We start from the raw sequence: 23,957 nt of genomic DNA on the forward strand, positions 1-23,957 counted from the left end.
CTTAAATTGTAAACAAGACACACACAGGTTTTCAAATGTTCAAATCGAAGTGAAGGAATGAATTATTTAAATAGTTATAACAGAACCATAGAGCAAGGCTAGAGGAAAAACAGGGTCCAATTTACCTATGCAGTACGAAAAAACTGCACAACAAAGGCGGGAGTAATTGTAAAGGCAGTAATTTGCTTTGTGGATTTTTGTGATGGTACACTGATCCACTTAGCAATAAAGCTAAAAAATTATATCACAAAATTCTTCAGCTTTTTACATGCACACCAATACGATGATAACTACCAAAAAAAAAAATCTGACAATACAAGAAAACTAAGTTTACATGAGATTTGAAATCATCGCGCTATTCTCTGCTTTTGATGTCAAAAGGTAAACAGTCATGCACACAACCCTTGCACACAATAGATACTTTAAGTAACAACGGCGGAGCAAAATTGAGGTAATGGGCAAAAATCTACTCATGCCAATTGATTTATACATAAGCCATTTATAATTTTACCCCGATAAAGGAACACAGTTTAAGGCGTTTACACGATCTTATATGATGTCTGCTTATTAAGCATGTAACATTGTGCATCTAAACAGCACATTATTCAATATATATGTTATGATATTTACACTATTTACTGTATTTTCAGGAAATAAATTCTCACCTGACTATGAGGTGCACCGGGTAAAAATCCTGTTTTTTTTGTTTTTCCTCCCCAATTTGGAATGCCCAATTCCCAATACGCTCTAAGTCCTTGTGGTGGCATAGTGGCTTGCCTCAATCCGGGTGGCGGAGGACGAATCTCAGTTGCCTCTGCATCTGCGCGTCAATCCACGCAATCACGTGGCTTGTTGAGCACGTTACAGCGGAGACATAGCGCGTGTGGAGGCTTCACACTATTCTCCGCGGCATCCATGCACAACTCACCATGCGCCCTACCGAGAGCAAGAACCACATTATAGCGACCACGAGGAGGTTAACCCAACGTGACTCTACCCACCCTAGCAACCGGGCCAATTGGTTGATTAGGAAGCCTGACTGGAGTCACTCAGCATGCCCAAAATCACATTGTTAAGAGAAAAAAAACAAAACACATGTAAGTCACATCTCTGTATAAGTCGCACTGACATAGGTTGTATGCGGCAGGCACTAGGACCTGGGAGCAGCCATCTGACTTCCATTCACCGGTTCAGATGTCAAACACCTTCAGTGAAGATTACAGTACTTCAGAATCTACAGTACACATCGTATCACTGTGCTTTTGGGCTCGTTTTAAACGGGAGAATTTGCTTTAAGTAACTGTGTGTAACCATTTCTCATATTCTGTTTATGTTTCATGAAAGAAATGCGACAATAAGCCACATCTGTTTATAATATCTGTAACTCCATGCTGTGCACAAATAAACAGCTTTTAGTCTATGAGTAAAACAACACGCCTGTTGTATTCTATTCATTCGTTAACGTCAGAGACTGTGGATATACCTCTCTGCAATGTATTAATTATCCGGTTCACTGACTGAATGTTTTTACTACGTGTGCAATGAAACTTCATTTTGTGGACATGTGAGGAGTTGCATTTGACAACAGTCTAGAGTTTGTTAGAAAAATAATGTTATGATGGACAAAATATTTAAAATGGTTGCATAAAATACTTTGTAAAGGCAAAATATTCTGAATTGGCAACTTTAAAACACTTCTACTGTCTCTATGACTGATGTTTTCTTCTGATTTGGTGCGCGTGTGTTTGACCAGCCGACATCAGTTATAAACAAATTATGTATATAAGTCGCTTCGGACTATAAGTCACAGGACCTTCCAGATGATGAAAAAACAAGACTTATATTCCAGAAAATACGGTATATCTTTATTTATAGATTCAACTTACACTCACAGAGCACTTTATTAGGAACACTATGGTCCTAATAAAGTGTCCAACCTGCTCTTCTGCTGTTGTAGCCCATCAGCCTCAAGGTTCGACGTCTTGTGCATTCTGAGATGCTATTCTGCTCACTACACTTGTACAGAGTGTTTATCTGAGTTACCGTAGACTTTGTCAGCTCGAACCAGTCTGGCCATTCTCCGTTGACCTCACTCATCAACAAGGCGTTATCGTCCACAGAACTGCCTCTCACTGGATGTTTTTTGTTTTTGGCACCATTCTGAGTGAACTCTAGAGACTTGTGCGTGAAAATCCTAGGAGATCTGCAGTTACAGAAATACTCAAACCAGCCCATCTGGCACCAACAATCATGCCACGGTTGAAATCATGGAAACCACATTTTTTCACCATTCTGATGGTTGATGTGAAAATTAAGAAATTAAGCTCCAGACCCTTATCTGCATTATTTTATGCATTCCACTGCTGCTACATGATTGGCTGTTTAGATAATCGCATGAATAAGTAGGTGTTCCTAATTAAGTGTTTAGTGAGTGTATATCAATATTTACTCTTAATGTTTACTCTACAAATGGCTCAACATGGTAATTTATTTATTTTCAATTTGAGGTTCATTTTGACCAAACTGCAATTGTAGCCATTAGATTCAAAATGTTTATTGCAAGTGGACAGTAAAAATAATCAAAGCATGTTTTCCACACTTTGTTACTAAATAGTATTTTATCATTTTCATTTGTTTGCACCATTATACAGTATGTGAACATCCGTTATTGTCCTTTTGTGTATTTCTCTATCCATTTTTATAACTGAATAATTACTTCTTATTATGTCTTGTTTTGTATTCTCTATGCGTGGAAGCTCATGACAAATTCCTTGTGTGTTTAAGCATACTATGCAATAAAGCTCATTCTGATTCTGATATGACAATACTTAGTGATAAACAGCAATATGTGAACATTTTTGAATGGTTGAAACATTGATTTTGCTACAGAAGTTTAAAGTAGAGATTCTATTAAAAGTGTTTTAACTTTTCTGGAAACCTAATGGCCAAATAAAAGTTACATTAAAAATATTACAATATTCAGGATGTTGTTTTACTATATATCCATGACAAAACAATCACAAATGTGAATATTTAATAAAACACCCAGCCCCGCATTAATGACACTTAAATGGAACACAGAAGATTTTCTGTGTTTCTTGCCACATTCAAAACCCCCCACTCTCACATCACTAACAGAGCTCGATGGAAAACAACAAAACTCATTGTTCATCAAACACATGTCCTCTCAGAGCAGACACACTGGAATCTCAAAGTTTAGCACACATGCCCAACCATGCCGGCACAGCGAAGGCTGCACATTAAAGATTCAGCACACAACCACAGAACAACAAGGCTCTGATACCATTAGCTGGACAGAGGATTCAGGGCCTGAAACATGATCATTCCGTCCGGCACATGTCCCAGTGTGATTCAAGAGATGAGAGGGCTTGCGTTATCTGGCCTGCTGCATAAAATATCCACAGCCTGTGCTGCAGAGAATATGCTAATGGTGCTGTTACCCTTTTTCACCTAAATGTCAGGGATTGAACGTAACCAGCCGTAAAGCTACAAGCCATGTCACAAATCGCACCACGCAACTCCACACAAACAGCTACAAATAACTCAAAGGCTTTAATCAGAAGAACAGTAGCAATTAAAAAGTTAAAGGCAAACTATTTAAAACAAGCCACACAACGATCACAGCAGAGCGATTTCTCCTTCATTGCACTTTAGAACTGGGCTCATGCTTTAAATAATTGATCAATAAAAAGTGTATGACATTTAAGTTGCAAAACTCTTGATGGAAGAGGAAAGAGATCCTATTTATGATAAAAGCAACACTTTGACATCAGAATATGGTTGTGAGCCCTGATAGGTTTCCTAACATGACCTGGATTCTTTCCAGGCCAGTAAAGAATTAACACTCTCCTTTAGCTGATGGTTTAAATGAGAGGTTCTCCTATGGCTTAAGACAAGCTTCACAATGATAGATCCTCTCAAAGGATTCTGACCTGGAAAGCTGGAGGTTCTGTTTTGGCTACATGTCACACAGTTATTACATAATAGAATGCAATTATTTGAAATAAGCTTAGGGGCAACTGCCCTCAAAGTAAACGCTCCTGGTGCATCCTTGTGTGTGTGTAAATTGTCTGCGAAAATATAAACAAGGCTTAACTGTTAGTTCACCCAAAAATGAAAATTCTCTCATCATTTACTCACTTCTTTCTCCACCAGAACACATTTGAAGAAAAATAGAAAAATATCTTAGCTCAGTAGGTCCTTAAAATGCATGTGGATGGTGATCAGACCTTTGAAGCTCCAAAAAGCACTAACAAATGTAGTAAAAGTAATCCATTCGTCTACAGTGATTAATGTCTTCTAAAGTGATATGATCATTTTTGGTGCAAAAAAGATCAATATTTAAGTATTTTTTAACCCTAAATCATTGCTTCCGTTCAACAGCGGCATGCACGTGTGACCAGTGCCGGTCCTAGCCGAACAGTATGTTCATAACACTACTTGCTTAGTTTGCCTATAGGGAGGACCGGCACTGTGAGTGACGTAATCGCGTTGATATTTTCATGTGAGGCACGTGCGGCACACCCGGCACTGTTTACAACTGAGTAGGAGGAATGCTGTACAGAAGCTTCATTGGTTTTGGTTTCGATATGTTTTTGCATCTTTTTGTTTACTCACAATTGTTCGTTTGTGTGCTTATCCTGGATGTCTCAACCAAGAAGAGAACGTGAGATTACATCCGTTATCTGCTAATGCGAATACGTCACACAAAAGACCGCGTAAACTCCACCCTCTTGTGAAGCTTACAGGAAGCAATGGTTTATAGTTAAGAAGTACTCAAATATTGATCTTTTTTGCACCAAAAGTGATTGTATTGCTTTAGAAGACATTCATTTAACCACTGGAGTCGTATGGATAACGTTTATGCTGACTGTATGTGATTTTTGGAGCTTCAAAAGTCTGATCACCATCCACTTGCATTTTAAGAACCTACTGAGCCAAGATGTTTTTTGATCTTTCTTCAAATGTGTTCTGGTGAAGAAAGAAAGCCATACACACCTGGGATATCATACGGGTGAGTAAATGATGAGAGAACTTTCATTTTTGGGTGAACTAACCCTTTAAATGAGGCTCCCAAATCACTCCAGCTTTACCTTAATGTAATGGAAAACATAATGTGTAAAAGTTAAGAATTTAGGGCAAAAATGTATTACTTTGGCAAAATAACATTCTAATAATTATAATAATAATAATGATAATATATAGTACAATATTATATTCAGGTTGGATGAGTTAAAAAAGACAACACTGTGAATAAAAAGTGGACTAAGTCTAAAGTGGATCAAAAAGAGAAATATTTTAGACATTTATACATATTTAAAATATTATTATTCACATCATTCTACCCATGTTATATTTCAACGTAAACAAACTGAAGGTGCTTATGCATTCAGCTTACACTGTAATGGACTACTTGCACAACTGCTTCCACGTTCTACGTAGTGTGGATCAGACATTTCCTGTTACAGCGTTCAGCATGCCTACATACAGAGGTTTATTCATGGGAAGGCAGATTATTTCTTTTTTTTATGACTGACAGTTGATGAAAAAAATGAATCATGTTTTTGGCACTAACGTGACGTCTCAAAATTATAATTTGTTGAAATTTGCCTCCAAATATAATGGTCTGAATATTTCTTTCCCTCTCTCTGAAAATTTTCAAATCATAAAACAACATGACACCGTTTTACTTTACTTCAACATCCCTGAGTAATGATTGTAAGGTGAGGTAGGTCTGTTTAGATTAAAGAGCACCTATTATGGTTTTTCAAATATTACCTTTCATGTAGTGTGTTATATAGCTGTTTGTGAACGTAAAAAAAGTCTGCAAAGTTTCAAAAATCAAAGTGCACGAAATATGGAGTTATTGACACCCAAAAGAAAGAACTGATTCTGAACACCTGAAACGAGTCGTTAGTAATTCCAGACTTACTTCCTGCACTAACCTATGTAATTTGGTAACAAAAAACCCGCCTCTGGTCTGTTTACATGTACAGCCAGTGCACGCTGTTAGCCTGTTAGCCTCTGCTAACCGGCTAACTCACGTTATTGTCAAACTACATATAAACTTACCACTGAGAAACGTCCTGTTCTCGTCGTGCTTGCGATGGTGGTTCGGTTTGGTCTTCCGATGTATCACTATCGGACTCGGGCTCAAATTGGTAAGGTAAAACAGACATTTTTCCAGATGGAGCTGAAACTCGGATATGGTAGTGGGCGTTTCCTTTCCGACACGCTGTAAGCGGTAGACCAATCACAACAGACTGGGACATCTGACCAATCAGAGCAGAGTAGGCTCTCTGAAAGGAGGAGTTTAGAATGAATCCTTTATAATGGATCATTGGAGTTGTTTGAGACACTGGGAAAAAAAGGTAATGCTGCAATTTAAATTATGAGCAAATTAAAGTGTTTTTTTGACCTTGGATGCATGTAAATCTATTTTTTTTTAGACATTTAAAACAAAATTAGGTACGTTTAAAAACCTTTATATGTGCACTAAGTATTTGAGATGAGTACATAAAATAGACCATAATAATTCCACGCTGTGGGCACTCTCATTGAAACAGACTGCAGTGGAAGTTGTTTTATGCTACTAAACGAAGCTTCCACTCTGAGAACACGGACGCTGATGCACACTCTGGTACGGGGATCCTCATCATTCACATGCATTTGCTGCAGCTAGATTATAACGTGATGGCTCGCGACATAGTGAATCATAATACAGTTGAAGTCAGAAATTTACATACACCTTAGCCAAATACATTCTCAGTTTTTCACAATTCCTGACATTTAATCATAGGAAACATTCCCTGTCTTAGGTCAGTTAGGATCTCTATTTCAAGAATGTTAAATGTCAGAATAATAGTATAGAGAATTATTTATTTCAGCTTTATTTATCACATTCCCAGTGGGTCAGAAGTTTACATAGAATTTGTTAGTATTTGGTAGCATTGCCTTTAAATTGTTTAACTTGGGTCAAATGTTTTGGGTAGCCTTCCACAAGCTTCTCACAATAAGTTTCTGGAATTTTGGCCCATTCCTCCAGACAGAACTGGTGTAACTGAATCAGGTTCGTACGCCTCATTGGTTGCACACGCTTTTTCAGTTCTGCCCACAAATTTTCTATCAGATTAAGGTCAGGGCTTTGTGATGTCCACTCCAATACCTTGAATTTGTTGTCCTTAAGCCATTTTGCCACAACTTTGGGGGTATACTTGGGGTCATTGTCCATTTGCAAGACCCATTTGCAACCAAGCTTTAACTTCCTGGCTGATGTCTTGAGATGTTGCTTCAATATATCCACATAATTTTCCTTCCTCATGATGCCATCTATTTTGTGAAGTGCACCAGTCCCTCCTGCAGCAAAGCACCCCCACAACATGATGCTGCCACCCCCATGATTCACGGTTAGGATGGTGTTCTTCGGCTTGCAAGCCTCACCCTTTTTCCTCCAAACATAACGATGGCCATTATGGCCAAAAAGTTCCATTTTTGTTTCATCAGACCAGAGGAAATTTCTCCAAAAAATAAGATCTTTGGATTTTTTATGGCAGTTTTGGAGCATTGGCTTCTTCCTTGCTGAGCAGCCTTTCAGGTTATGTCAATATAGGACTCGTTTAACTGTGAATATAGATACTCGTCCACCTGTTTCCTCCAGCATCTTCACAAGGTCCTTTGCTGTTATTCTGGGATTGATTTGCACTTTTTGCACCAAACTACATTCATCTCTAGGAGACAGCATGCGTCTCCTTCCTGAGTGGTATGATGGCTGCGTGGTCTCATGGCGTTTATACTTGCGTACTATTGTTTGTACAGATGAATGTTGTACCTTCAGGAAATTGCTCCCAAGGATGAACCAGACTTGTGGAGGTCCACAATTTTTTTTGGTCTTGGCTGATTTCTTTTGATTTTCCCATGATGTCAAGCAAAGAGGCACTGAGTTTGAAGGTAGGCCTTAAAATACATCCACAGATACACCTCCAGTTCAGTACACCTCCTATCAGAGGCTAATTGTCTAAAGGCTTGACATCATTTTCTGGAATTTTCCAAGCTGCTTAAAGGCACAGTTAACTTAGTGTATGCAAACTTCTGACCCACTGGAATTATGATATAGTCAATTAAAAGTGAAACAATCTGTCTGTAAACAATTGTTGGAAACATTACTTGTGTCATGCACAAAGTAGATGCCCTAAACAACTTGCCAAAACTAAGGTTTGCTAATATTAAATCTGTGGAGTGGTTAAAAAAAATGAGTTTTAATGACTTCAATCTAAGTGTATGTAAACTTCTGACTTCAACTGTGTGTCACATTCACTGTGTGTATCATGAAGAAAATCGGCGATACACAGCTCTATTAAGAAGAGAAAGTTTATTTTTTGTGAGTTAAAGATAGATAGAAGTGTCAAGTGAACATAAAGGTGAGAGAGTGTAGTCTTAGCCCATTATACACTGGAACAAAATACGTTTTTGATTAGTCTTTTTTGGCTTGTTTTCCAAAATAATCTCTAAAACTCCTTTAAAACAACCTACATTTACTTTAGGAGTTATACTGCAGAAGAAAAATTGTTATCAGAGAATGCCGAGTACAATATTTAATCAGGGCTCGACATTAACGCTTGTCCGGGACAAGTGGATTTTTGAAGAGGCAAGTGAAAGTATTTTTTACTGGACAAGCATACTGATTAAAATGTCAATAACGAAGAAATAACCGGCTATATTTGTGATAGCCTAGGCCTGTGTCACTTATTAGAAAGTTCATATTCTTATTCTGCTGTTGAAAATAATCCAGAGTGCATAATTGTATAATTTGCTAGTGATCTAATAACAGCTGCACCGTTTGATTGACAGGCGGCGTATGTGTGTGTGCTGAATATGCGCGTAATGCGCACCTGAACGGTCAAATACATTTCAAACTTCCGCCAAAATGCCCATCTTGGTGAGGTATTCATGTAAACGCAGAGAGTGATGTCTAAAGTGAACGTAAACAGTGGAGAAAAAAGTGGATTTGTATTAAAATGTCAGACTTGTAAGTATAAATGTAAGCTAACAGACCTGCTGCCATCTAGTGTGTCATTATAATAAAACAATCATAACAAGAAAATGAGAAAACCACTCACTGCTCTTGACTGGGTAACTTTAGTAGCTTTAAAAAGTATTAACATATTATAATCATACAGTAAAGACTACTTGTATTTTATGTTGCATTTCATTCTGAATGTTAACTTGAATACTTGATAGCCTAGTGGTGTTTGTCCTATTATTTTAAATCTATTTCTATTCAGTGCTGTTTTCCATGTTATTTTATTACTGACTGTTTACTTGTCTTGAATAATTACTTAAGAACTTGAAACCATTCTTCCATAATTAACATATTAATTGGTGTTATTATTTGTTGTGATTTTGAAGCTGGTTTTGAGAATCGTCAAATTTCACTACAGACTACTGAAATTTTGGTATTGTGATAATTTATACCCTTTATTGGTAGATTCTTGCTGCAATAACATGATGAAAAAGTAGATCTAATTCCATAGAACTATGAGCATCCCAGTTGTTAATGGTGGTGATGGATGCTTTTCTTTATTTGACTACCATACGTAACATAAAATATTTATCATATGACAATAGCCTCCTCCTCTACCCAGTGCAGTTTACTTTTCAAGTTCAAGGAAATCCACTGTTAAAAAGAGAATGTTTTTTAAAAAGTTCAATAAAAGCATGATGTTTCCAAAGTCAATGAGTAATCGTGTTAAATAATCGTGATCTCAATATTGACCAAAATAATCGTGATTATGACTTTTGCCATAATCGAGCAGCCCTACGCAAGTCACAATCAGTCCAAAGCAACCATCAAAAGAAGAGGCAATTTCAAACTTGATATTCTTAGATGCAAGTTTTAAAGCAGTAAAACACAGACTAAGTAGATTAAAATATTTAATACACAATACAGTTGCAATCAAAATGATTCAACCCCTCTGACCAGCAATACATTCGGGTGATGTGAATTAAAACACATCAACTAAAACCTCAGTAAACAGTCAAAGTAAGTTTTTAATACACATTTGAGTGATTTTGAGAAAAAAAAGAGTTCAGTTTACACAAATTGTAAAATAGAAAATAACTAATTCTCTCCACAAATGTAAAAAATATTCAACCCCCAAAGTCAATAATTTGTGGAGCATCCTTTATCCTTAATAACAGCAAATAAATGCTTCAGGTAAGTGTTCTCAGGCTTCAGACACCTCTCTATTAGAACTTTTACATATTTCTCATGAGCAAAAGCTTCCAGCTCATTGACATTCTTTGGTTTCTGTGCTCCCACTGCTTGCTTGAAATCCCAACAAAGGTTTGCAATGGGATTTTAATGATGGACTGAAAGGGCCATTTAAGGACATTCCACGACCTATCCCTGAACCAGATTTTGGACAACTTGGATGTATCCTTGGTGTTATTGTCTTGCTGGAAAGTCCAGTGATCACCGAGCTTCAATTTACACACTGAAGGCATCACATTTTTCATGCCAAAATGGCCTGATACCTGAAAGAATCCATGGTGTCAGTCACACAGTCAGGACAGCCGCAAAACACCCCCATAACAGGACTGACCCACCACCATGCTTGACTGTGGGGATGGTGTCGTTCTTGTCATCAACTTGTCATCTTACTCCAGACATACTGCTGACCCATGGGTCTAAAACTCATTTAACCTACTTCTTTCCTAATACTTCTTGAATATTCAAGTCAACATTTCCGTTGGTGACGTTTTGCTTTCTTCCACACCCCAAAAAGTTTGCAGTTGTACCATATTTAAAAAATGTATGAATGGTGCTGCCAACTTTGTCTATTGGAAATTGAAGTGCCTTGGAAATGTACTTTTAGCCATGACCTTTCTTGTGTAATGAAATAATCTCCTCTATTAGCTTTTGAGACAGCTTATTTTTAATTGCATTTTTTGCATAGAAATACATTTTTGCTTACAACGCTAAACTTAAATGTTAAAACTTAAATAAGTGCCATTGCAGATTGATGACTTAATTTTGTTTTAAAACAATTACTTGTGCAGCCTTACATATTTAAGAAACAGATACATGCAGTAGGGGTTGAATAATTATGACATGGCTGTATTTAAAAAAAATCCTGCTATTTACAAATATTAGGTTATATATTCACACAATAACTTTGAATGTGTCACTCAACTAATATAGATGTAAAGTTTAAAAATTCTGGGTCATCAGAAAAGCTTACCTTTGTAAATCCTTACTGTCTTGGGGGGTTGAATAATTTCGATTGCAACTGTATATAAAGATACAGTATTTATACTATTTTCAAAAGCTGTGAATTTCTGTTAAAATTTGTACAAAATAGTCAATAAAATCACAAAATTGTCAATGGAATAAATCTGAGAATAAAATCTGATGCAATAAAGAAAAGGATTTATTTTGTGGGCTCTATTAGAGAAATAAGGAATTTACAAAACAAAATTTATTTTGTTGGGCTGTGTAAAAAAACACTTAAAACGATTTTAAATACGAGTTATCTGAGAGGGAATTATCTGACAGAAAAGAAAGAAAAAAAAAATGGGCCAAATAAAAATACTTCCGGGTTCCTCCCTTTAGCTTTGTGAAACATCTTCATTTCAACCAAAGCAAGATCATAACAGCACCACCAACCTAAACATGACAGCCGGCCATGTTTATTTTCTCCAAGTGCACTACTGGAAATAATGCTTTCTTCTCAAGAGGAACCAGTCACATGCTGGATATTCGATAATGGCAACCCAGCCGCGAAGAGTTGTGTAGTTATAAATAAAGTGGGCCTGCCCTGCTCCCCTGAACTTTCACTGGCTATTAATGTTGCAGTGGCAGCAGCAGTTGCTCCAGTGAGCTGGCAGGGGATCAGATGGCGCTCTGGAGACATGCATTCAGTGAATGAGATCACAGCATTGCAGAGTGGTAGTGTGTGAGTGGTGGCTATGTGTCAATGTGAATAAGAGCTGCACTTATGTTTGTGTTTGTGTGCGAGTGGCGATTCATGCCAATCAATCTTCCGGCCCAGTGATCAAATGCATAGATGCACGGAGGATTTCTACAAGCAGCTCATTCTTTTCATTCAAGGGCTTAAAAGGATCAAAGTCCAGCCTTCTGGCTCTGTAACATGTATGTTAATTACAATTGAAATAGTGGTCTATAAGCGCTCACTCTAAGATTTAATCTACTATAACCTCATTCATAAAAGCAAGAGATCATTTCATTCCAGGAGGGGAGACACATTATGAGCCATTACGCAATAAATAAAAACTTAAACAACGTGTATGCTGCTGAGAGAGACAGCAAACATGACTAGGACTGGGCTACGTGTAGAATTTACACAATATATTTGCAATGAATTTGCTGGCGAATTTTAATTAAACGACATCGTGAGTATCGCGATGAATAAGACAAAGATGTTTTAATAGAGTCTCTGATATAAACTTCAGAAGTAAAAATGGCATTAGAGTTAATAAGTTTGATTCATTCTGTGAATGAGTTCACACTGTGTTTACATTAATCAATTCCAAACTCTGATTCAACTATTTGTTTACATCACTGAGAAATGTTTATGGATGTTTCCATGTGATCTTTTTCCAAATATTAAAATGTTTTATTAAAAAAATTTGTTAACTATGTATTGTAATATTGGTGCATATAAATGAAAATTATTATTTACTGTATAATTTAGTAAAAAAATTTGGAAAACAGTCTTGTTTTTTCCACTCTATTTTTATTATATTGTACTTCTTGAATGTAATTCAAGAATACAGGTGCATCTCAATAAATTAGAATGTCATGGAAAAGTTCATTTATTTCAGTAATTCAACTCAAATTGTGAAACTCGTGTATTAAATAAATTCAATGCACACAGACTGAAGTAGTTTAAGTCTTTGGTTCTTTTAATTGTGATGATTTTGGCTCACATTTAACAAAAACCCACCAATTCACTATCTCAAAAAATTAGAATATGGTGACATGCCAATCAGCTAATCAACTCAAAACACCTGCAAAAGGTTTCCTGAGCCTTCAAAATGGTCTCTCAGTTTGGTTCACTAGGCTACACAATCATGGGGAAGACTGCTGATCTGACAGTTGTCCAGAAGATAATCATTGACACCCTTCACAAGGAGGGTAAGCCACAAACATTCATTGCCAAAGAAGCTGGCTGTTCACAGAGTGCTGTATCCAAGCATGTTAACAGAAAGTTGAGTGGAAGGAAAAAGTGTGGAAGAAAAAGATGCACAACCGACCAAGAGAACCGCAGCCTTATGATTGTCAAGCAAAATCGATTCAAGAATTTGGGTGAACTTCACAAGAAATGGACTGAGGCTGGTGTCAAGGCATCAAGAGCCACCACACACAGACATGTCAAGGAATTTGGCTACAGTTGTCATATTCCTCTTGTTAAGCCACTCCTGAACAACAGACAACGTCAGATGCGTCTTACCTGGGCTAAGGAGAAGAAGAACTGGACTGTTGCCCAGTGTTCCAAAGTCCTGTTTTCAGATGAGAGCAAGTTTTGTATTTCATTTAGAAATCAAGGTCCTAGAGTCTGGAGGAAGGGCGGAGAAGCTCATAGCCCAAGTTGCTTGAAGTCCAGTGTTAAGTTTCCACAGTCTGTGATGATTTGGTGTGTAATGACTTCTGCTGGTGTTGGTCCATTGTGTTTTTTGAAAACCAAAGTAACTGCACCCGTTTACCAAGAAATTTTGGAGCACTTCATGCTTCCTTCTGCTGACCAGCTTTTTAAAGATGCTGATTTCATTTTCCAGCAGGATTTGGCACCTGCCCACACTGCCAAAAGCACCAAAAGTTGGTTAAATGACCATGGTGTTGGTGTGCTTGACTGGCCAGCAAACTCACCAGACCTGAACCCCATAGAGAATCTATGGGGTATTGTCAAGAGGAAAATGAGAAACAAGACACCAAAAAATGCAGATGAGCTGAAGGCCACTGTCAAAGAAACCTGGGCTTCCATACCACCTCAGCAGTGCCACAAACTGATCACCTCCGTGCCACGCCGAATTGAGGCAGTAATTAAAGCAAAAGGAGCCCCTACCAAGTATTGAGCACATATACAGTAAATGAACATACTTTCCAGAAGGCCAACAATTCACTAAAAATGTTTTTTTTTATTGGTCTTATGATGTATTCTAATTTTTTGAGATAGTGAATTGGTGGGTTTTTGTTAAATGTGAGCCAAAATCATCACAATTAAAAGAACCAAAGACTTAAACTACCTCAGTCTGTGTGTATTGAATTTATTTTATACACAAGTTTCACAATTTGAGTTGAATTACTGAAATAAATGAACTTTTCCACGACATTCTAATTTATTGAGATGCACCTGTATAATGTAAAGAATGTAAAACTGGTTTGGTTAAAATGATGATTCGTTTGAATGAAAATCACCCTTTTAGGTGTTTCAGAGCAAATATACCGTATATACACTTCTATAAACACACACACACATACACATATATACATATATCCCACACACATACACATATATACATATATCCTACACACAAGCCATACATACATATATATACACAACCATATATATATATATATATATATATATATATATATATATATATATATATATATATATATATATATACACACACACACACAAACACACATATACAGTGCATCCGGAAAGTATTCACAGCACTTCACTTTTTCCACATTTTGTTATGTTACAGCCTTATTCCAAAATGGATTAAATTCATTATTTTCCTCAAAATTCTACAAACAATACCCCATAATGACAACGTGAAAGTAGTTTGTTTGAAATCTTTGCAAATTTATCAAAAATAAAAAAACGAAAAAAAAAAAAAAAAAAAAATCACATGTACATAAGTATTCACAGCCTTTGCTCAATACTTTGTTGAAGCAACTTTGGCACCAATTACAGCCTCAAGTCTTTTTGAGTATGATGCTACAAGCTTGGCACACCTATTTTTGGGAAGTTTCTCCCATTCTTCTTTGCAGGACCTCTCAAGCTCCATCAGGTTGGATGGGGTGCATCGGTGCACAGCCATTTTCAGATCTCTCCAGAGATGTTCAATCGGGTTCAAGTCTGGGCTCTGGCTGGGCCACTCAAGGACATTCACAGAGTTGTCCCAGAGCCACTCCTTTGTTATCTTGGCTGTGTGCTTAGGGTCGTTGTCCTGTTGGAAGATGAACCTTCGCCCCAGTTTGAGGTCCAGAGCGCTCTGGAGCAGGTTTTCATCAAGGATGTCTCTGTACATTGCTGCATTCATCTTTCCTTCGATCCTGACTAGTCTCCCAGTTCCTGCCGCTGAAAAACATCCCCACAGCATGATGCTGCCACCACCATGCTTCACTGTAGGGATGGTATTGGCCAGGTGATGAGCGGTGCCTGGTTTCCTCCAGACATGACGCTTGCCATTCAGGCCAAAGAGTTCAATCTTTGTTTCTCATGGTCTGAGAGTCCTTCAGGTGCCTTTTGGCAAACTCCAGGTGGGCTGTCATGTGCCTTTTACTGAGGAGTGGCTTCCGTCTGGCCACTCTACCATACAGGCCTGATTGGTGGAGTGCTGCAGAGATGGTTGTTCTTCTGGAAGGTCCTCTCTCCACAGAGAAATGCTGGAGCTCTGTCAGAGTGACCATCGGGTTCTTGGTCACCTCCCTGAGTAAGGCTCTTCTCCCCCGATCGCTCAGTTTGGCCAGGCGGCCAGCTCTAGGAAGAGTCCTGTTGGTTCCAAACTTCTTCCATTTATGGATGATGGAGGCCACTGTGTTCATTGGGACCTTCAATGCTGCAGAAATTTTTCTGTACCCTTCCCTTGATCTGTGCCTCGATACAATCCTGTCTCAGAGATCTACAGGCAATTCCTTGGACTTCATGGCTGGGTTTGTGCTCTGATATGCACTGTTAACTGTGGGACCATATATAGACAGGTGTGTGCCTTTCCAAATCATGTCCAATCAACTGAATTTACCACAGGTGGACTCCAATCAAGTTGCAGAAACATCTCAAGGATGATCAGTGGAAACAGGATGCACCTGAGCTCAATTTTGAGTGTCATGGCAAAGGCTGTGAATACTTGTGATTTTTTTCGTTTTTTATTTTTAATAAATTTGCAAAAATTTCAACAAACTTCTTTCACGTTGTCATTATGGGGTATTGTTTGTAGAATTTTGAGGAAAATAATTAATTTAATCCATTTTGGAATAAGGCTGTAACATAACAAAATGTGGAAAAATTGAAGCGCTGTGAATACTTTCAGGATGCACTGTGTGTATATATATATATATATATATATATATATATATATATATATATATATATACATACATACATACATACATACATACATACATACATACATACATACATACATACATACATACATACATACATACATACATACATACATACATACATACACACACACACACACACACACACACACACACACACACACACACACACACACACACACACACACACACACACACACACACACACACACACACACACACACACATACAGTTGTGCTCAAAAGTTTGCATACCCTGGAAGAAATTGTGAAATTTTGGCATTGATTTTGAAAATATGACTGATCATGCAAAAAAACTGTCTTTTATTTAAGGATAGTGATCATATGAAGCCATTTATCATCACATAGTTGTTTGGCTCCTTTTTAAATCATAATGATAACAGAAATCACCCAAATGGCCCTGATAAAAAGTTTATACCCTTGAATGTTTGGCCTTGTTACAGACACACAAGGTGACACACAAAGGTTTAAATGGCAATTAAAAGTTAATTTCCAACACCTGTGGCTTTTTAAATTGCAATTAGTGCCTATGTATACATAGTCAATGAGTTTGTTAGCTCTCACGTGGATGCACTGAGCAGGCTAGATACTGAGCCATGGGGCGCAGAAAAGAACTGTCAAAAGATCTGCGTAACAAGGTAAATGGAACTTTATAAAGATGGAAAAGGATATAAAAAGATATCCAAAGCCTTGAAAATGCCAGTCAGTACTGTTCAATCACTTGTTAAGCAGTGGAAAATTCGGGGATCTCTTGATACCAAGCCAAGGTCAGGTAGACCAAGAAAGATTTCAGCCACAATTGCCAGAAGAATTGTTCGTGATACAAAGAAAACACCACAGGTAACCTCAGGAGAAATACAGGCTGCTCTGGAAAAAGACAGCACGGTTGTTTCAAGAAGCACAATACGACGATACTTGAACAAAAATTAGTTGCATGGTCGAGTTGCCAGAAAGAAGCCTTTACTGCGCCAATGCCACAAAAAAGCCCGGTTACAATATGCCCGACAACACCTTGACACGCCTCACAGCTTCTGGCACACTGTAATTTGGAGTGACGAGACCAAAATAGAGCTTTATGGTCACAATCATAAGTGCTATGTTTGGAGAGGGGTCAACAAGGCCTATAGTGAAAAGAATACCATCCCCACTGTGAAGCATGGTGGTGGCTCACTAATGTTTTGGGGGTGTGTGAGCGCTAAAGGCACGGGGAATCTTGTGAAAACTGATGGCAAGATGAATGCAGCATGTTATCAGAAAATACTGGTAGACAATTTGCATTCTTTTGCACGAAAGCTGCGCATGGGATGCTCTTGGACTTTCCAGCACGACACTGACCCTAAGCACAAGGCTAAGTTGACCCTCCAGTGGTTACATCAGAAAAAGGTGAAGATTCTGGAGTGGCCATCACAGTCTCCTGACCTTAATATCATCGAGCCACTCTGGGGAGATCTCAAACGTGCGGTTCATGCAAGACGACCAAAGACTTTGCATGACCTGGAGGTATTTTGCCAAGACGAATGGGCAGCTATACCACCTGCAAGAATTTGGGGCCTCATAGACAACTATTACAAAAGACTGCATGCTGTCATTGATGCTAAAGGGGGCAATACACAGTATTAAGAACTAAGGGTATGCAGACTTTTGAACAGGGGTCATTTCATTTTTTTTCATTGTTGCCATGTTTTGTTTTATGATTGTGCCATTCTGTTATAACCTACAGTTGACTATGAATCCCATAAGAAATAAAAGAAATGTGTTTTGCCTGCTCACTCATGTTTTCTTTAAAAATGGTACATATATTACCAATTCTCCAAGGGTATGCAAACGTTTGAGCACAACTGTATATGTACACTACCAGTCAAATGTTTTGAAACTCTTGACTGAAATGTTTCTCATGATCTTAAAAATCTTTTGATCTGAAGGCATATGCTTAAATGTTTGAAATTAGTTTTGTAGACAAAAATATAATTGTGTCACCATATTAATTTATTTCATTATAAAACAAAAATTTTATTAAAAAAAAAAAGGTTTTTGAAATTGATGACTTGAACCAAATAATAAAGAAAAGCAGCCAATAAGTGCCCAACATAGATGGAAACTCCTTCAATACTGTTTAAAAAGCATCCCAGGGTGTTACCTCAAGAAGTTGGTTAAGAAAATGTCAAGAGTACATTTCTGCAAAATCTAGTCAAAAGGTGACTACTTTGAAGATGCTAAAATATAACACAGTTTTGATTTATTTTGGATTTTGTTTAGTCACAACATAATTCACATAGTTCCATTTATGTTATTCCATAGTTTTGATGACTTTACTATTATTCTAAATGTGGGGAAAAAAATTATAATAAAGTTTTTGACCGGTAGTGTGTGTGTGTGTGTGTGTGTGTGTGTGTGTGTGTATATATATATATATATATATGGTTTGTGTGAACTGTGGAGTTCCCCTGGGTAACCTCTCATTTACGGTACCACTTAATCTCATTCCACTCTCTTAGACCCTCCTTTTCACTGTCACATGCTGATGGGTGAAGCACCCACATCAAAGGCTGGAGCTCACCACCCCCATAGTTCTCAGTACACTGAAGGAAGCTCAGTCTCACACAGGATGAGGAGCTGGTGGCTTTTCGTAAACCATCTAACACATGATTCTGGAAAGGCTGCGATGCTTACCTGAACTTCCCAGCTGTTTATAAAATCTGTATTCCAAATGAAGCTGTGGTGCTCTAGATTTGATTGGCTCCTGAAAGAGAAAAGAAACACAGACATTAGAGTATTATGGGAATCCAGTCAGTGAATCCAACACAAATAAACAAACATACAAATGTGAACATAAATCTTTAGCTTTAGGCTAGTATAAGCTAAAGGTATTTTCAGCATCACATATTCATAATAGCTAGATAAATAAAGGTACACAGATCAAATAAACACTGAGCTTTATCTGTGCATCTATGATAAGAATGACATAATCTTCCTATAATTGAGCCTCCATCCTAAAAACATAAATCATTTTAGCAGAAGCAGCTTAGCACAGCTCTTCTAAGAAACCATGAGAAGTAAATTCACATCTCTGCTTTCATTCTGCACAAAGTTGTGCCCATTATCACATCAATTTGGCCAACAGAGCACATTTTTACCATTATATGTCTTTACCTACTTATGATGAATTATTGTCAAGTTTTGGGAGTGACAACCACAATTAAATGAACGACTGTGCAACCTATGGCACGTGTGCCAGCATTGGCACGCAGAGAGGTAATCACTGGCACGCCAGCAACGTGAGAGAGGAGAGAGAGGTGTAGACCACTTTATTTATATGAAAGTCCGCACTTGCATTCCAGTTTGCACATTGATCTAATCCTTCCTCATGATCACGCAGCGTGTTTCCATCAGTTGAATGGGAAGCTAAACAAAAAGTTCAAATGTGACGAGACTGCAGTACCCAACTGACTCGTGCAGTGTGTGCAAGCCATTCACGATTCACTTTCGGTTAATCGCGCAAGTTAAAACGCGCCCGCAGTGATTCGGTCAGGCAGCATGAATGACAGCCTACATTCCATGTTTCATTTGTTTCTTTTTGCTTTCAGAACAACACGTGATATAATAAGAAAAACACCACTATTAATTCTTGAGATTTCCAACTCAGCATACAGGTACACCGTCCTTAAAACCATAGTCACACTCAAAATTACATTGAATGATTAAAAGAGAAAACATACACCCACATCGTGGGGTTCAAAAATCTGAGTCTATTCAAAATATAAATTAAACCTGGAAATAAAGTTTTAGGATTTTACAGGTGCGATTCACCGAAAAGGGCTAAATAGTTGATCGGCTTGTGATGCGCGAATGGCTTGCACATGCAGCCCAAGTCTCGTCACATTTGAACTTTTTGTTTAGCCTCCCATTCAGCTGATGAAAACATGCTGCATGATCATGAGGAAGGATTACTTCAAGATATAGATTGGAATGCAGGTGCAAAAAACCTCATATAAATAAAATAGACTGCTCCTCTCTCTCCTCTCTCGCTATTGCTTGCGTACAAGTGATTACCCCTCTGCGTGATTTTGAAAAATATACATACATAATTTAAGAAATATTAAAAATTCCACACAGTTTCAGTAATCAAATAAGCAAATGTGTGACATTAACTGTGTTAACTCATTTTGAACAAAAGGACAGGTTTCTTTCATTAAAGCATTTTCACAAGATGCTGGTGGACATTGGCACAACTAGGTACTCCATGTCAAAAAGGTTGCCGGCCCATGGTCTAGCATGTATACGTGTCAATCGGTCCACATAATGCCTCGCCGTTATGCTTATGCTCCGAGAAAAAGAGGTGATGCGCGACGTGTATTTAAGCCAGAAGTCAAATGCAACACAAATCAAAGAAGAAGAGCAACAACAACACGTGTGCATTTCAATCAGAAGTGATCATCCTTATGCCCTTTTCCCTTCAAAGACTTTACCAACCACTGTGAGAGCTTTGGAGGGTTGAAAGGTGTGGGGCTCAAAATAATGTTTATTCCGAACTCACATCTGAAGTAATTTTATTTGAAATTCGGTTTAAAGCGATCTTACAGCATGGCTTTTGATTGTTCTCCCTTCTGCCTCACCTCCCCTTTGCAATGTCTTTCTTTATAAAATAAACTATAAAAAACAAACTATTTTCACAATTCCATCATAAAATGCAATAAAATAGCGTAACAGATGCATACTATGGCCAAAGTTACCATGCTAGCATTAGCACTATGAATGAGGGATGCAAAAATAAAAACAAATACATTACCTACTGCATATCTTACTTTCAATTATCAAGTGGTTATAACAGATTCTTTTACTTTTCTCTGTAGAATGAGGCAGAAAGCATGATTTTTATTGCATATGCAGTCTGAAGCAAATGACAGAACTGTTTCAAGTATTCAGACAAACAAACCTATTAAATATCAGCGATCACTAGGATAATATAGACAAAACATATATTATCTATATAATCATTTATTTATTCACGATATCTCTCCTCAGTCTAAATGTTATTATACTTTACAATGAGTTTATAAGGATGAAAGTGAAGCAAAGCAGAGTTCGTATTGTTAGAACAATCCAGGAGCAAATGGTGTCAACTTCTGCCTTCAGACATCACCATAAGCACAACAGATAACGTACAGTACATCTGATCTGCACCAAAATCAATGCGTAATGAATGTAAGAAATGCAAGTGGCTGTAAAGTTTTCCATGTTGTTGTGCTTTTTGTGCATCTAGCTGCTGACAAGCTAGTTAGCTGACTCCTCTACTAAGGTCAACTGGAAACAGTCTATGTCACTTCCCCAGCTGATGTCCTTTTTTAACCTATTAGATTGCGCATAGCATCATGTATACTTGGACAGACGTATTCAGTGATAACTATAACAATGTTTTGGCCTCAAGAAACATAGGCCCTGTTTAAAACTGGTATTAAGATGCACTTTGGGCCATCCAATTAAAAGTCTATAAGCGAGACACATCACGTTTAGATTTCAGATGTCATGATGCATTACGATGAATTGTAATTTTTAGGTAGAGAATCGAATCGTCGTCAGAGCAAATCGTCCCAACCCTACTTTTGACCTTTTGTGTTTGGATTTTGCTGAGAGGACCTCTGATTTCATGACAACACACACTGTCATAGTGACTGATGTATTACTGCAAGATAATAATGCATGAAAGGAAAAGTAAAAGAATAAAGTAAAAGTGCGAAAAAATAGGCACACTGTTTCCCCCAATTATACTTGCATTTAATCCAAGCACAAACATTAAGTTTAACGTGGAATTCTCCATTATTTTAGTAAATTGCTTGTAATAACAACAATTGTAATTCATTAACCGCTATTTATTCAATTATGCACACATTACATGGATAAAAATGAAAATTTGGTTGTCACTCCTCTTAATAACTGAACTCTGTGTGAACAGAATGGAATTAAGCACTAAAAAAGGAGTGACGACCACATTTAGCTGCAGCGTGTAAATGGGTGTGATGAGGAGGAGGGTGTGGCCGCGCCGTGACAAAGCATACCCGGCACTGAATTGTCATAACCAGCTGGGAGGGGGATAAACACGAGCCAGGAGCGCCAGTTCGAGGGAGAGAGAGACACACGCGGCCACTCTCTGTGTGTGCGCGTCTGTGTGTTTTATGTTGTTTTAAGTTCATTTATGTCATTAAATTTCTGTTGACTGTTCTGCCGGTTCCCGCCTCCTCCTCGCCCATTCTGAACCCATTACAATGGGCCATAGAGATATTGTTGAAAAATGTCAGGTGACCTGGCTTTTGAGGTGTTTATTACTTAATGTTAACATAAGTCACCAAAATCTGCAACAAGAGAGATGGCACACATGCTCTGATATAAATGTAAGTAACGCCAACAAAACTAGCAGCGAGTGTGCTGTCACTCTCCCACATTTTCTCTCTGCTGTAACAATCCACCCCTGCACCCTTTACAAAAGTCAAAAGAGATTGCTTGGAAAAACTTTCCAATGGTTAATGGCCTGTAACAGAGAACACACTGAGCAAGTCCTCAATCAAGTAGGGCCTGGGTGTCACATTACAGAGTTGCCAGAGTGCAACAGCTTGGCCTCTTTTTTTTTTTTTTCCCAATTTGGAATGCTCAATTCCCAATGTGCTTTTAAGTCCTCGTGGTCGCGTAGTGATTCGCCTCAGTCCGGGTGGTGGAGGACGAATCCCAGTTGCCTCCACGTATGAGATCTTCAACCCGCGCATCTTATCACGTGGCTTGTTGAGCGCGTTGCCACGGAGACATAGTGCGTGGAGGCTTCACGCCATCCACTGCGGCAACCACGCTCAACTCACCACGCGCTCAACTCGCCACGTGCCCCACCGAGAACGAACCACATTACAGCAATCACGAGGAGGTTACCCCATGTGACTCTACCCTCCCTAGCAACCGGGCCAATTTGGTTGCTTAGGAGAACTGGCTGGAGTCACTCAGCACGCCCTGGGATTCGAACTAGTGAACTAGCGAACTCCAGGGGTGGTAGCCAGCGTCTTTACCACTGAACTACCCAGGCCCACGACAGCTTGGCCTCTTGATCTTCCAGGACCTGCTAACATCCGGTGCTCAGGGTTTAGTCACATCCACCTGAGTACAGATGTGTGAGCATATCCAAGCCCAGGGTGATGAAAACATGACCTTAATGGTGTAATGGTGGCCCTGTGATTTATGCTTGAGTGGTAATGCAGCCATGGTTTCAATCCCAGGTAGGGGTGACCCATGAACTGAGAGAGCCCCATAAACCCACTTAACTTCATGCTGCACCAGTGGAACTGTCCATGCAACAGTGGTGTTCTAAATTTTGAGTAACCTTAAGCAGAACACCAAAAATCCAGCTAAAATAATTAAGGCATGTTTTCCACTGTTAATAATGAAGAAAGAATAATATTTTTCACATTTATTTATATATAATCCAATCTAACAATACACAGCAATAAGCAACATTTACCTACTTGTATAATTATACTAAAATATTTTAAAACACTGGGATATCCATGAAAAATTAGGAGTGATGATGCAAATTAATTGCAGAATTAAGAGTTTTGAACCAT

General features: G+C 38.2%; 1 protein-coding gene across 3 annotated transcripts in view; it reads right to left on the reverse strand.

The window, feature by feature from the left end:
* The window catches only part of csnk1g2b (casein kinase 1, gamma 2b), a 70,090-nt gene that overhangs the window by 16,960 nt on the left and 29,173 nt on the right, over positions 1 to 23,957 (reverse strand). For all 3 annotated transcript variants that reach the window (XM_051670130.1, XM_051670132.1, XM_051670131.1), the window contains one exon: positions 19,030 to 19,099. In XM_051670130.1, the coding sequence (XP_051526090.1) occupies positions 19,030 to 19,099 (70 nt within the window). The remainder of the gene's footprint in view (positions 1 to 19,029; positions 19,100 to 23,957) is intronic.

Source organism: Myxocyprinus asiaticus, chromosome 33, assembly GCF_019703515.2.
Source record: "Myxocyprinus asiaticus isolate MX2 ecotype Aquarium Trade chromosome 33, UBuf_Myxa_2, whole genome shotgun sequence".
Taxonomy (NCBI): Eukaryota; Metazoa; Chordata; class Actinopteri; order Cypriniformes; family Catostomidae; genus Myxocyprinus; species Myxocyprinus asiaticus.